At 42.4% G+C, this 16,783-nt stretch overlaps 1 protein-coding gene across 1 annotated transcript in view; it reads left to right on the top strand.

Annotated features, from left to right (window-relative positions):
* ctnnbip1 (catenin, beta interacting protein 1) overlaps positions 1-16,783 on the top strand; it is a 32,208-nt gene that overhangs the window by 6,481 nt on the left and 8,944 nt on the right. Inside the window, 2 exon segments of the mRNA NM_001139923.1 lie at positions 6,431-6,545; positions 7,073-7,163. Coding sequence (NP_001133395.1) covers positions 6,450-6,545; positions 7,073-7,163 — 187 coding nt within the window. The 5' untranslated portion in view covers positions 6,431-6,449.

Raw genomic sequence — 16,783 nt, 5'->3', positions numbered from 1 at the left:
CAGTTTAATATGCCAAATGTCATGTTTTGGTCACAGGAAAAAAAGCATATCTCACAGCTGCTTTTACCAATATTTCTTTGGGGGGGGGTTCTAGTAAAGCTACAATGTTTGGTTTATTGTTTGAACAGTTGCTGAGATTATATTTGCTTATCAATGCAATGTAGGCTACTTTAAAGCATAGCCTATAGATCAGATCAAGGAACCAGTTAAATAAAAATATATAAAATAAAATAGGGCTGTGGTCACCAGAGTCAAAATGCAAGCCGATAGCTACCGCTCAGATTTTTTTCAACATTACTTTAAAAACATAAGACTAAGCAACATTAACCTATTAAAACATTACTGTAGCAATGGGGTTTGTTCAGTAGGCTATAGGCCCAATACATTATCTCATTGGCTTTGCTTGAATTACACTGCAAATGCATTGTTCTTCTCAGCCCTCTTTTTAAAAATTTTAATTTCAAAAAGTGAGGTAGGCTATATGGTTACACCGGTAATAGATCAGTTGTTGTATTACTTGAGGCACAGCTGAGTGATCATACATTTAAATAATTAGCATTTCTATATATTTTTTACTGGGCTGATGATGCCTGCATCTGATGGTCCGTCTCAGAGGAAGGAGAGAACAGCAGACTGAGGGTCCGCTTCTCAGCATCCCTCCGCTCTACCTTTCCTCCGCTGACAATTAGCGGCAAGGGGAATTGTCATCCAGCTGGTGGCGTAAATCGAGTCGCACCTCATTATTTCTGCATTATGCCAAAATTCATGTTGTTACTCCTATGACCAGAGAAAGTGAAATATTGCTTGATATAAAAAAAAGTCCCAAGCCGCCAATAATAACAACGTAAGCCTATCAATACACTTTCCTACTCATTCATTGTAGCTGCAGTGCTGGTTGTAGCACAAGTGGAAGTAGGGAGAACACGCATTTTATGGCTTATAAAAGTGTTGATAGTGCTGAGTAAACTTATGAACTCACTCAATCAGCAACTCTTTATTGTATTCGTTGACAGTCTCGAGTTATGGTTTTGAAATCTCATAGACTTTGATCTGAAGCCATTCTTGTGATTATTGTGATTTTGCTATTGTAGATGTTTGAAGGCTTATATAGCCAAGTTGTATCTATGATCGTACGCTATCCATTTGTTTTTTTGTATGCTATTTTAATATATGATAATTAGCTAATGATATCAGGCCACACCCGGCCATGATTAGACACCTGTGTGTGTCTTTTGACACGATATAAACGAGTCACCCTGCAGTGTTTGTTATTATACCCTGATGAAGACAGCTTAGCTTGTCTGTCGAAATGTTGGACATTGCATTTTTGCATCTGAGCTCCTAGTTTGTGCGGCTCTCCTTTATTTTTTTTAAAGGCTCCAGACAATTACAGATTATAAAGGGAAAGACAACCACGTCGCGGTCACCAACGCCTTGCTTCCGGACAAACTAAACACCCTCTTCGCCCGCTTCAAGGAGGAAAAAAAAACATTAATCCGCCGACGCGGGTCCCTGACGCTCTTGCACTGTGGCTGGCGTGAGTAAGTCATTTAAGCGTGTTAACCCTCGCAAGGCTGCTGGCTCAGACAGCATGTGCAGACCAGCTGGCTGGAGTGGTTACAGACATATTCAATCTCTCCGTATCCCAATTGCTTCAAGATTTCCACTATTGTTCCTGTACCGAAGAAACCGAAGGTAACTGAACTAAATGACTATCGCCCCGTAGAACTCACTTCTGTCATCATGAAGTGCTTTTCAAGGCTAGTTAAGGACAGTATCACCTCCACCTTACCCGACACCCTAGAACCACTACAATAAATATATCGCTCCAGATCAACGGACGACGCAATCGCCATTGCACTGCACACTACCCTATTCCATCTGGAGAAGAGAAATAAGTATTTAAGAATGCTCTTCATCAACTACAGCTCAGTCTTCAACACCATAGCTCCCTGTGTAACTGGGTCCTGGACTTCTTGAAGGGCTGCCCCCATGTGGTGAACGTAGGCAACAAAAACACCTCCGCCACGCTGATCCTCAACACGGGCCCCACAGGGGTGCGTGCTCAGCCCCTTCCTGTACTCCCTGTTCTCCCATGACTGCGTGGCCACGTACGTCTCCAACTCAATCATCAAGTTTGCTGACGACACAACAGTGGTAGGCCTGATTATCAACAACAATGAGACAGCCTATAGGGAGGAGTTGAGAGCCCTGGCGGGGTGGAGCCAGGAAAATAATCTCAATGTCAACAAAACAAAAGAGCTGATTGTGCACTACAGGACACAACAGAGAGAGCACGCCCTCATCCACATTGACGGGGCCGCAGTGGAGAGGGTCAAAAGCTTCAAGTTCCTCAGCGTGCACGTCACTGACTACCTGAAATGGTCCTTTCACACAGACAGCGTGGTGAAGAAGGTGCAACAGTGCCTTTTCAACCTCAGGAGGCTGGAAAAAATTGGTTTGGCCCCCAAGACCCTCACAAGCTTCAACAGATTGAGACCTCCGCCCAGTACCTTGCCCTGAACCTTGGTCGCTGTTCTATCCGGCTACCACCCGGTTCTCTACCCTGCACCTTAGACTACTGCCCTGTTTATACATAGTCATTGAACACTGGTCAGTAATAATGTTTACATACTATTTCACCCTCTTTATATGTACAGTGAGGGAAAAAAGTATTTGGTCCCCTGCTGATTTTGTACGTTTGCCCACTGACAAAGAAATTATCGGTCTATAATTTTAATGGTAGGTTTATTTGAACAGTGAGAGACAGAATAACAACAAAAAAATCCAGAAAAACGCATGTCAAAAATGTTATAAAATGATTTGCATTTTAATGAGGGAAATAAGTATTTGACCCCCTCTCAATCAGAAAGACTCTTAAAGGGAGTGCTCCTAATCTCAGCTTGTTACCTGTATAAAAGACACCTGTCCACAGAAGCAATCAATCAATAAGATTCCAAACTCTCCACCATGGCCAAGACTAAAGAGCTCTCCAAGGATGTCAGGGACAAGATTGTAGACCTACAGAAGGCTGGAATGGGCTACAAGACCATCGCCAAGCAGCTTGGTGAGAAGGTGACAACAGTTGGTGCGATTATTTGCAAATGGAAGAAACACAAAAGAACTGTCAATCTCCCTCGGCCTGGGGCTCCATGCAAGATCTCACCTCGTGGAGTTGCAATGATCATGAGAACGGTGAGGAATTAGCCCAGAACTACACGGGAGGATCTTGTCAATGATCTCAAAGCAGCTTGGACCATAGTCACCAAGAAAACAATTGGTAACACTCTACGCCGTGAAGGACTGAAATCCTGCAGCGCCCGCAAGGTCCCCCTGTTCAAGAAAGCACATATACATGCCTGTCTGAAGTTTGCCAATGAACACCTGAATGATTCAGAGGACAACTGGGTGAAAGTGTTGTGGTCAGATGAGACCAAAACGGAGCTCTTTGGCATCAACTCAACTCACCGTGTTTGGAGGAGGAGGAATGCTGCCTATGATCCCAAGAACACCATCCCCACCGTCAGACATGGAGGTGGAAACATTATGCTTTGGGGGTGTTTTTCTGCTAAGGGGACAGGACAACTTCACCGCATGAAAGGGACGATGGACGGGGCCATGTACCGTCAAATCTTGGGTGAGAACCTCCTTCCCTCAGCCAGGGCATTGAAAATGGGTCGTGGATGGGTATTCTAGCATTACAATGACCCAAAACACATGGCCAAGGCAACAAAGGAGTGGCTCAAGAACAATCACATTAAGGTCCTAGAGTGGCCTAGCCAGTCTCCAGACCTTAATCCCATAGAATACCTGTGGAGGGAGCTGAAGGTTCGAGTTGCCAAACTTCAGCTTCGAAACCTTAATGACTTGGAGAAGATCTGCAAAGAGGAGTGGGACAAAATCCCTCCTGAGATGTGTGCAAACCTGGTGGCCAACTACAAGAAACGTCTGACCTCTGTGATTGCCAACAAGGGTTTTGCCACTAAGTAATGTTTTGCAGAGGGGTCAAATACTTATTTCCCTCATTAAAATGCAAATAATTTTATAACATTTTTGACATGCATTTTTCTGGATTTTTTTTTCCTTTTTCTGTCTCTCACTGTTCAAATAAACCTACCATTAAAATTATAGACTGATCATTTCTTTTATCAGTGGGCAAACGTACAAAATCAGCAGGGGATCAAATACTTTTTTTCCCTCACTGTATACTGAACAAAAATATAAATGCAACATGTAAGGTGTTGGTTTCATGAGCCAAAAAAACAGATCCCCAACATTTTCCAAGCACAGAGAAAGCTTATTTCCCCCCCAAAAAATGGCACAAATTTGTTTACATCCCTGTTAGTGAGCATTTCTCCTTTGCTACGATAATCCATCCGCCTGACAGGTGTGGCATATCAAGCTGAGGAGTATTTCTTTCTGTAATAAAGCCCCTGCCCAGTCATGTGAAATCCATAGATTAGGGCCTAATTTATTTATTTAAATTGACTGATTTCCTTGTATTAACTGTAACTCCGTACGTTTTTTGAAATTGTTGCATTTATATTTTTGTTCAGTGTATATACTGTATTCTATTCATGGTTCATCCTATATTACTTATTTATTTTTCTGAATTATGTATGTGTTGTTTTTTTGCTAGGTATTACTGCACTGTTGGAGCTACTGTATATAACATATGCGTATGCGACCAATAAACTTTGATGTGATTTGACATATTGCTGTCTGTGTTTTTATCATGCATTGCGTGTCATCGGCTGTTAGGCCTCTGCCTTCCCAGAGTCCTGGCTGACCCATTTGTGTGGAGGGGGGGACAAGGGAGGGACATTTGATCAAACATGTCACCACTAAGGCTCTGAGCTACCATCCCAACCCCATTTTTCCCAAACGTGTACGTCTTTAATGTTCTTCACACTTTGAGTCCTGTAAAAAGCAGGCTCTCTGTCTATCCATCTCTCTCTGTCAATATGAAGAGCTTCTATTGACACTTTTTGTTTACGTTTATGTTGCACTGCATCATAGATATCTTGGGTTTTTAGTGTGTAGGTAGCCTAGTGGTTAGAGCTTTGGGCCAGTAACCAAAAGGTTGCTAGATCGAATCCCCGAGCTGACAAGGTAAAAATCTGTCATTCTGCCCCTGAACAAGGCAGTTAACCCACTGCCTAGTTAAATAAAAATGTATGTGGGCCTTTTGCTTGCTTGTAGCATGCAGCTAAGAGAGTATAAAATCAACCCACCGTGTAGAAATTATCCACATAGAACTAAGGTCAGGTGACCAATGTTTTTTTTTTGCCAATGTCTGTCTGTCCCCCTCAATAACACCCCAGCTAACGTCACTCACAGCATCCTTCTAAAAAAGGGGGCTGATCCAGGTTTTCGATTAAATCAAACAGCCTGTCAACATGTGTTAGCAGCCCTTTGTATAGGAAGAGGCCCAACAAATGTGAAAGAAACCCTATCAGACAGTGTCTCCCATAGGATTCTCCTGTGATACCCAGCCCTGGGGAATTTATTAGTAAAGGATTAATCTTCCTCTTCTCTTTATCCCACTTTTTTACTTTCCTTTTCAGTATTCCACTCTGTGGAAAACGGCTTTAGGCTTTTTTGGGAAAATATGGAAATATTTATTGGTGCACCCCGAGAAGGAAATCAAATTCGACAACAACAAATCTTGTGATCGGCAGCAGCCTGTCACAAAGGAACCTATCCCTTCTGTCATTAGCATTAGAAGGGCTTTTTATCGCCTCTCTTTCCTTCCCATCTCTCCGCAGATTGACTGTGAAAATAGGTCATTAGTAACAGAGGGAGAGATGGAGGGAGCAAGCAGGGGCGAGAAAGGGAGCTCTGTGAAAACTTCCATGCAATATTAATGAGAGCTGTTTCTACTGTGACGTGCCAACCTGCACTGACTTAGGATGCATCCTAAATGGAACCCTATTCCCTACATATATTTCCATTTTTTAATATTTTTTTTAACATTTTAGTCATTTAGCAGACGCTCTTATCCAGAGCGACTTACAGTAGTGAATGCATACATTTCAAACATTTTTCCGTACTGGTCCCCCGTGGGAATCGAACCCACAACCCTGGCGTTGCAAACACCATGCTCTACCAACTGAGCCACACGATAGTGCACTAGGTAGGGCATAGAGTGTCAGTTGGGCTTCAGCGTTAGCCCAGGATAGGCCTTGACTTTCAGCATCATCATTGACCCGCTCTCAGTGGTTTTAAATAGGGGGGTCGGCATTACTTCAGACCACTAGCCCAACTACTTGAATGAACTACTCCTTGTAGTTTGCAGCTTTCTAAGAAAACACTATTAAGTGAGTTTACATTACTCTATTTATTCTTGGGATATCGCTTTTCAACAGGAAAGTAAAAAAAATAGCTGGAGGATGGCTTTTACTTTCTAAAAATGTACTTTGTGTCTCAGAGCTACAGGAGCAGGGGGGATGAACCGTGAGGAGGCCCCAGGGAAGTCTCCTGAAGAGATGTACGTCCAGCAAAAGGTGCGGGTCCTGCTCATGCTGAAGAAGATGGGATCAAATGTACGTATACCCATATATTGTATTAGTAGCATCGATATTTGGTGCATTGTCAATTTCAAAGCTCTTGTGGTTATAAATAATTGATTCATTTTATGTCTGGCTTCACTACAGCCTGGGGTTCGTTCTCAGGCTGTGTCATTACCGGCCGTGACCGGGAGTCCCATAGGGCGGTGTACAATTGGCTCAGCGTCATCCAGGTTAGGGGAGGGTTTGGCCGGGGGAGCTATACTTGGCTCATCACGCTCTAGCGACTCCTTGTGGCGGGCCGGGCGCCTGCAGGATGACTTTGGTCGTCAGTTGAACGGTGTTTCCTCAAACACATTGGTGCAGCTGGCTTCCGGGTTAAGCGAGCGGGTGTAAAGAAGCGCGGTTAGGCGGGTCATGTTTCGGAGGATGCATGACTCTACCTTTTCCTATCCCGAGCCCATTGGGGAATTGCAGCGATGAGACAAGATTGGGGAGAAAAAGGGGGTAAAAAAATTATTATTAAAAACAAATTAATACATTATTAATGAATTGTTTCTCAGCTGACGCCGAGTGAGGAGGCGTTTCTACGGAATTACGCAGGCGTGGTCAACGCTCAGATGAGTCAGCTACCACAGCACAACATAGACCAGGGTAAGGGCCACACCCATACACACAGCAGATAGAAAAGCATTATGTAGAACAGATTTTATTGTCTGTCACGTGGAACTGGAATTTCTGTTTGGTTACATCATCTGCAATGTTGTAAACGTTTCACCTTAGTGAACACACCCGTGTCCTCTGGTCTACCAACCCTGATGGATTACTCACCAGACCAACAGGTTGTCTGGGTGGAGCTGTCAGTGACTCAGAGGTGTCATTATTCCCTGCCAAGCACACATTTGGTGAAATTGTTTGTAGACACTTAATTGGTGGAATAAAGTAATATCCACTGTACATGAGTCGCTCAGCAAGGCGCAAGACGTTATGGAGCCTCTCTCGCTCTTGCCGGTACACACATCAACACAAGAGGGCGCCAAGTCAATAGAAATAAGGACTTGGTTGGTTGATGGACGTCACTGCCTGCTGGTGCCTGTACTACAAGGAGCAAACAAATGCATTGATGAGGTCCTCTTGATTCGACCAGACTTATCAGTTGCCTTCCAGGCTCAATCCCAAAACGGGCTGTGACTGGAGCCTTGAAAGCCCCTACTGTCCTTCTTCCGTGACCCTGCTGGGTCTTGGGCCTAGTTTATCCACATATTTTATTATTGCCACAGGCCAGCAATGGCAACCAGAGAAAATTGCCTGTGACACCGTACCTGAAATAATAGAATGTTATCTCCCTCTGTCTGGGTGGTTGCTGTTTGCTGGAGAGTAGTGATTTTATGGACTAGACTATTGTGAAAAGATAATCTGGTTTATATGATGTATTGGGAAGCAGCATTGTACTAGACCAGTGGTATTCAAAGTCGGGGTCAACTGCAGTGATGTTGCCAAAATTAAACAAATATATACACTGAGAGCACAAAACATTAGGCACACCTGCTCTTTCCATGACATAGACTGACCAGATGAATCCAGGTGAAAGCTATGATCCCTTATTGATGAAGAGGAGGAGATGGGTTAAATAAGTATTTTTAAGCCTTGAGACGTGGATTGTGTATGTGTGCCATTGAGGGTGAATGGGCAAGACAAAGATTTAGGTGTCAATGGGTAAGACAAAAGATTTAGGTGCCTTTGAGCGGGGTATGGTAGTAGGTGCCAGGTGCACCGGTTTGGGTGTGTCAAGTACTACAACGCTGCCAGATTTTTTTAATGCTCAACAGTTCCTGTGTGTATCAAGAATGGTTCACCACCCATAGGACATCCAGCCAACTTGACACAACTGTGGGAAGCATTGGAGTCAACATATGCCAGCATTACTCAACATGAATATAAAAGCAACATGTAAAGTGTTGGTTTCATGAAAAATACATTTGAAAAAATCCCAGAAATTTTACAGACGCAGAAAAAGCTTATTTATCTCAACATTTGTACCCACATTTCTTTATATCCCTGTTAGTGAGCATTTCTCCTTTGCCAAGATAATCCATCCACCTGACAAGTGTGGCATATCAAGAAGCTGATACAACAGCATGGTCATTACACAGGTGCACCTTGTGCTGGGGGCAATAAAAGGCCTCTCTAAAATGTGCAGTTTTGTCACAACATAATGTTACAGATGTCTCAAGTTTTGAGGGAGCGTGCAATTGGCATGTTGACTGCAGGAATGTCCACCAGAGCTGTTGCCAGAGAATTGAATGTTAATTTCTCTACCATAAGCTGTTCTTTTGTCATTTTAAAAGAATTTGGCAGTACGTCCAACCGGCCTCACAACCGCAGACCACGTGTAACAATGCCAGCCCAGGACCTCCACATCCGGCTTCTTCACCTGCAGGATCGTCTGTCTGTAATAAAGCCCTTTTAAGGGGAAAAACTCATTCTGATTGGCTGGGCCTGGCTCCCCAGTATGTGGGCCTGGCTGCCAAGTATGTGGGCCTGGCTGCCAAGTATGTGGGCCTGTGCCCTCCAAGGCCCACCCATGGCTGCACCCCTGCCCAGTCATGTGAAATCCATAAGTTAGGGCCCAATTAATTTATTTCAACTGACTGTACCTTTAAATAGCTTGGAAAATTCAAGAAAATGACCTCAGAAAATAATTGTAGACCTCCACAAGTCTGGTTCATCCTTGGGAGCAATTTCCAAACGCATGAAGGTACCATGTTCATTTGTACAAACAATAGTACGCAAGTATAAACACCATGGGACCACGCAGCCGTCATACCGCTCAGGAAAGAGACGTATTCTGTCTCCTAGAGATGAACGTACTTTGGTGCGAAAAGTGCAAATCAATCCCAGAACAACAGCAAAGGACCTTGTGAAGATGCTGGAGGAAACAGGTACAAAAGTATCTATATCCACTAGAGGTCGACCGATTTATGATTTTTCAACACCGATACCGATTATTGGATGACCAAAAAAGCCGGTACCGATTAATCGAACGTTTTTTTTTCTCCCCTTTTTAATTTATTTGTAATAATGACAATTACAACAATACTGAATGAACACTTATTTTAACTTAATATAATACATCAATAAAATCAATTTAGCCTCAAATAAATAATGAAACATGTTCAATTTGGTTTAAATAATGCAAAAACAAAGTCTTGGAGAAGAAAGTAAAAGTGCAATATGTGCCATGTAAAAAAGCTAACGTTTAAGTTCCTTGCTCAGAACATGAGAACATATGAAAGCTGGTGGTTCCTTTTAACATGAGTCTTCAATATTCCCAGGTAAGATGTTTTAGGTTGTAGTTATTATAGGAATTATAGGACTATTTCTCTCTATACGATTTGTATTTCATATACCTTTGACTATTGGATGTTCTTATAGGCACTTAAGTGTTGCCAGTGTAACAGTATAGCTTCCGTCCCTCTCTTCGCTCCTACCTGGGCTCGAACCAGGAACACATCGACAACAGCCACCCTCGAAGCATTGTTACCCATGTAGAGCAAGGGAAACAACTACTCCAAGTCTCAGAGCGAGTGACGTTTGAAACGCTATTAACGCGCACCCGGCTAACTAGCTAGCCATTTCACATCGGTTACACCAGCCTAATCTTGGGAGTTGATAGGCTTGAAGTCATAAACAGCACAGTGCATTGCGAAGGGCTGCTGGCAAAACGCACGAAAGTGCTATTTTGAATGAATGCTTACGAGCCTGCTGGTGCCTACCATTGCTCAGTCAGACTGCTCTATCAAATCATAGACTTAATTATAACATAATAACACACAGAAATACGAGCCTTAGGTCATTAATATGGTCGAATCCGGAAACAAAACAATATTCCTGTTACATTTACATTTTTTTACATTTTTGTCATTTAGCAGACGCTCTTATCCAGAGCGACTTACAGTAGTGAATGCATACATTTCATTTCATACATTTTTTATTTTTCTGTGCTGGCCCCCCGTGGGAATCGAACCCACAACCCTGGCGTTGCAAACACCATGCTCTACCAACTGAGCTACAGGGAAGGCTACATTGCACAACCTTCGATGTTATGTAAAATTCTGGCAAATTAGTTCGCAACGAGCCAGGTGGCCCAAACTGTTGCATATACCCTGACTGCGTGCAATGAACGCAAAATGATACAATTTCACCTGGTTAATATTGCCTGCTAACCTGGATTTCTTTTAGCTAAATATGCAGGTTTAAAAATATATACCTTTGTGTATTGATTTTAAGAAAGGCATTGATGTTTATGGTTAGGTACAGTCGTGCAACGATTGTGCTTTTTTCGCAAATGCGCTTTTGTTAAATCATCCCCCGTTTGGCGAAGTTGGCTGTCTTTGTTAGGAAGAAATAGTCTTCACAGTTCGCAACGAGCCAGGCGGCCCAAACTGCTGCATATACCCTGACTCTGTTTGCAAGAGAAGTGACACATTTTCCCTAGTTAAAAGAAATTCATGTTAGCAGGCAATATTAACTAAATATGCAGGTTTAAAAATATATACTTGTGTATTGATTTTAAGAAAGGCATTGCTGTTTATGGTTGGAGCAACGTGTACCTAAGCGATTATATGCAACGACAGGCTAGATAAACAAGTAATATCATCAACCATGTGTAGTTAACTAGTGATTATGATTGATTTATTGTTTTTTATAAGATAAGTTTAATGCTAGCTAGCAACTTAACTTGGCTTCTTACTGCATTCGCATAACAGGCAGGCTCCTCGTGGAGTGCAATGTAAAGCAGGTGGTTAGAGCGTTGGACTAGTTAACCGTAAGGTTGCAAGATTGAATCCCTGAGCTGACAAGGTAAAAATCTGTCATTCTGCCCCTGAACAAGGCAGTTAACCCACCGTTCCTAGGCCATCATTGAAAATAAGAATGTGTTCTTAACTGACTTGCCTAGTTAAATAAAGTTAAAAAAAAAAAAATCGGCCAAATCGGCTTCCAAAAATACCGATTTCCGATTGTTGAAAACTTGAAATCGGCCCTAATTAATCGGCCATTCCGATTAATCGGTCGACCTCTAATATCCACAGTAAAACGAGTCCTATATCGACATAACCTGAAAGGCCGCTCGGCAAGGAAGAATTCACTGCTCCAAAACCACCATAAAAATCTAAACTACGGTTTGCAACTGCACATGGGGACAAAGATCGTACTTTTTGGAGAAATGTCCTCTGGTCTGATGAAACAAAAATATAACTGTTTGGCTATAATGACCATCGTTATGTTTGGAGGAAAAAGGGGGAGGCTTGCAAGCGGAAGAACACCATCCCAATCGTGAAGCACGGGGGTGGCAGCATCATGTTGCGGGGGTGCTTTGCTGCAGTAGGGACTGGTGCACTTCACAAAATAGATGGCATCATGATGAAGGAAAATTATGTGGATATATTGAAGGAACATCTCAAGACATCAGTCAGGAAGTTAAAGCTTGGACATTGACCCCAAGCATACTTCCAAGGTTGTGGCAAAATGGCTTAAGGACAACAAAATCAAGGTATTGGAGTGGCCATCACAGCCCTGACCTCAATCCCATAGAACATTTGTTGGCAGAACTGAAAAGGCATGTGTGAGCAAGGAGGCCTACAAGCCTGACTCAGTTACACCAGCTCTGTCAGGAGGAATGGGCCAAAATTCACCCAACTTATTGTGGGAAGCTTGTGGAAGACTTCCAGAAACGTTTGACCCATGTTAAACAATTTAAAGGCAATGCTACCAAATACTAATTGAGTGTATGTAAACTTCTGACCCACTGGGAATGTGGTGAAATAAATAAAAGCTGAAGTAAATCATTCTCTCTACTATTATTCTGACATTTCACATTGTTAAAATAAAGTGGTGATCCTAACTGACCTAAGACAGGGACTTTTTACTAGGATTAAATGTCAGGAATTGTGAAAAACTGAGTTTAAATGTATTTGGCTAAGGTGTATGTAAACATCTGACTTCAACTGTGTGTGTCTGTGTGTGTATATGTATATTAAATTTTTTTTAGATGGAGGACTCAATAGGCCTGTGTATGGAGCCTTACTGTGCAATATGTCCCTTTTTGCCCTTGAATTTACAGCTTGCAGAGCTCAATCTGGGAGCCGTACTGTGTCCATAATGCGGTCCTCGTTCAGGGAAGAGCCGAGCCTCATCAATTATACACTAGTATGACTCGTCAAAGGTGCACACGAGAGGTATATTTAGGCTAAGTCCCAAATGGCACCCTATTCCCTACATAGTGCACTATTTTTCACCAGGACCCACAGTGTTCTGGTGAAAAATAGTGCACTATATAGGGAATAGGATGCCATTTGGGATTCAGAGTTAGTCAATTGGCAGCATGCCACCCACTCAGTATGATGAATTATTAGTAATTTACAAGTTGTTTTAAGGACTGGGATTAGGAAGAGCGGCGATAACCACTAAGAATAGTGGCTTAATCACTTTTTCGAATATCCCCCAGAGCCCAAAGATCACACTAGATAAACGCTACGAGGCTGCTTTCATGTGTGGCGGCGCCGATATATCATTTTAAGAAGGAAGTCCAGAGTTGTATAGACAAATGTAATTAAGCACCCAATCATTCCTCAAAAAGGAAAATCTTGTTGCTATCAATACCAGGGTAAGGAAACCAACATGTACTTTGGGTGAACTATTCCTTTAACTAGTAGATAGTTGCACTTTGTAAAAGCTATTTTCCTCCAGCACTGCTGATGCTTTGTGAAGGTTCTGCTATGTCATAACTGTCCTACCAAGCTGTTGACCTACTTACCAATCGAGTACAATACAGATACAGGCCATATGTGACAGCATCTCCAAGAGGGAGGTTGTTTCTGTCTGCCTCATCTCCCAGTTATAGTTCAGGCCAAAGCCCCACTGGGACCCATTACTACATTGGTAGATGAGTAGCAGAGAATGTCCTCGTACATTAACGGTGTAGATGTTTTGTACAGGTTAAAGAGGGATGGCTACATTTTGGCAAAAAAATAAAACATATGACTTCAAATATTCTTTCTTGGCATGCTTGGTTTGGTGGCCGAGTGCCATTTTATATATATGGTACATCTTGTAGCTATCTTCATTTCATCCCACCTCATGTAGGCCTATATAGCTACAGTACTTACTAGGTTACCATAAGAATGTTGGATAATGCATTATCCTAGATTTCTCTGTACCACTGGGCTAATGTAAAACGGCATAGGACTACATACAACTAGATTACTTGTAGAGGTCAGGTGGACTTCATCCAAAGAGCCAAAGGTGTCTTACTGACTGCATAGTAAAACCGACTCCGTCTTCCCAGCTACTGAAAGCTGAAGCTGAAAAAGGATGAGGTCTTTGGTGCTGGTCTGAAACCTGCTGACTGCAGGGGGTTTGGTATGAACTCTCAGGGGTGAGTCTAGGACTGTCCTGCAGTGACAGAGTCATATGTCAGTCATGGACTTATTGATCCAGAGAGAGCTCGGAAAGTAGAGTTAGACTCCAGAGGACACAATGGAGACTTTATGAAGCAAATTAGCATCAAAACATTTTGTGAATTATTAGCATTTAGTACTGTAGTTTGCTGTTGTAGGTACATCATGTTGTGGGTTTGGTGATACAAAGGGGTATTGGTAGGAAAATGTTCCTCCTTGGTCCTTTATAAAGAGATGCACAAGCTTGACATAGCCTGTAGACAGCTTTATGTATAAAGTGAAGCTTTGTGTTCACCATGAAACACTTTTTTCTGTTTGGATATTGTGTGATTTTTATATTGATGACTGGTCTTCATCTTACCACCCCAAGCAGTTGTATCATGAACAAGATGCACTATTCGGTTTCTATACTACTACAGATTCATGATAGGGACTGTGAGATTGGTGTCATGCAGTTCTGAAGTGTTTCTCCCAAAGACTGAAATGGTTTTGCTGCTGGCGTTAATGAGAACGGCATAAAGGAAAGCAAGTTTTGAACAGGCAACAGTGAACTGTTTGTGAATGGATGCCAGCGGCAGCAGAATAGGACACTGTCACAGAGTGAGGCCTCTGTTTGCCTGATAGTCTACTCTCTCTCTCACTCTCACTCTCTCACTCATATCCTTTGATGTGCATCAAGCAAGCTTGTATGTGAGAATGTTCTAGACAAGTGCACTGGAATGCATTTGTGAGTGTCTCGGGCATCTTAATGCTTTTCACTCTTTGTCATGCTCGGTTTGGAAATATTGCCTAAACAGAGAGATCTTGATTAGAAATCATCACATTTATTTCAGAGCATGCACTGTCAGAGGTAAGAGGGAACTGGTGCATATGCGGCTAGTCATGTTTCTTTTAGCGACTGGGTCAATGAATTTGCATTTCAGGTGGTTTTAATTGGCAGATTAGCATATATGCAAAATAGGATGTTATGCTATTTTAATCAGGCCTGAGAGGAACGTTGCTGCTGATGCTGTGAAGTTTTTTCAGATGAAACTCTGAAACACTGATGATATTCTGTCTCAGAGCGGAAGCTGGTGGATGAAGACTGTGTGCTGTGTATATGTAGTTATTTTGTCCTGAGTCAAAGCTTTAAGGGCTAACATGACCGTTAACCTAGAAAGTAACAATCATTTGGAGCCAGATTCACGGTCATTTGACGCAAAAGGCTGAAAATACTTTTAGTCAGGAAAGGAGCATTCTTATTAGATAGGTTTTGTTCCTAGCCCGTCATTGAAAATAAGAATTTGTTCTTAACTGACTTGCCTAGTTAAATAAAGGTTAAAAAAAAGGTAGTAAACCTACCTCCTCCGTTTCCATACTGTTTTCCCGTTTGGCTCTACTGAACGCAACCCATGCAGTCTTAATGAGCAGCTTAGTTCGTTATTTTAGACCTTAGTGTGAGCCACCACCAAATGACTACCCTTAATGATACAAAGAGAGTTTCCTCAATATTGCAATAAATCTAGTCTCCATCAAATTTATTTATAAAGCCCTTCTTACATCAGCTGATATCTCAAAGTGCTGTACAGAAACCCAGCCTAAAACCCCAAACAGCAAGCAATGCAGGTGTAGAAGCAAGCAAAAGTCTCCAAGTATGGTGAGCATTCTGACACAAAATAGCCAGCCTGGGGGAAGTAAATTACTGCAAGGAGTTGCCCCATTCAATATTGCAATAAATAACAACTCTATACTCCATTATAAACTGGGTAGTTTGGGTCCTGGATGCTGATTGGCTGGAGCCCTTAGCGGTGGTATATTGGCCATATACCACACCCCCTCGTAATTAGAACAGCCCTTAGCGGTGGTATATTGGCCATATACCACACCCCCTCGTTCCTTATTGCTTAAATATACCACGAGTATAACAAAACATTTGTTTTTACTGTTCAAATTTCGTTGGTAACCAGGTTATAATAGCAATAAGGCACCTCGTGGCATATGGAAAATATACCACGGCTAAGGGCTGTATCCAGCATGCGCGTAAGAGCAGCCCTTAACCATGGTATATTGACCATATAGCACACCACCTCGGGCCTTATTGCATGCGATGAGAAAATGGCTACCGTGGGTGTGGTGTATTACCTACTGACCACATGCAAGCCCCTATCTCAACGCCTCTTAACCCCACTGGAGTTTCTGCGGGGGATTCCATGTCTTTATCCTCTCGGCCTGCACAGATTGTTATCTCTCTGCACTAATAACACAATCATGATTTGGTCAGCCTGTCTGCGACCTCATGTAACAAGGTGGTTTGGTGAACCACGCTTGCGTGATGAGTAACACTTGCTTGAGACCTGGAAACCCCTTCAGCTAATGCTTGAGCTTAGTGGGCTAACATGGGCTGTGCTTGAGTTGTGGTCCGGAGAGGGAAACGAGATTACATATCAGACACGTAGACCGCATATTAAAATGTTTCTCCTTTTAGAGCATGAGGATATTTGAATGAGTCATATGTGTAGATGAATAAATTGCTCTTTAATATTTTGTAAATATGAAGAAACCATGTAATTAGTCAATGTGTTAGTGAAGGCCTAAACAAATGGGTCCAATATCTATAAAGACGCAGTACGTCGTGTAGAATATTTGTGTCACAAAGGCTATAGCATGTTGCACATTTTTTGGCAAAGCTCTTCCGTCATACTTGTACAAAATGTCCGCTTCAAGAAGAGCAACCCAGACCCAGAACTGTACACAGAGGTTTCTATGGCAAAGTGTTGCTCATTTTGTCTTTTCATTTGCAAGGAGGTAGTTATTTCTTTGCTTAGTGGGGACAGG

Source organism: Salmo salar, chromosome ssa15, assembly GCF_905237065.1.
Source record: "Salmo salar chromosome ssa15, Ssal_v3.1, whole genome shotgun sequence".
NCBI classification, from domain to species: domain Eukaryota; kingdom Metazoa; phylum Chordata; class Actinopteri; order Salmoniformes; family Salmonidae; genus Salmo; species Salmo salar.
The sequence above is the reverse complement of the archived record's forward strand: the minus strand, read 5'-3'. Positions and strand labels throughout refer to the sequence as shown.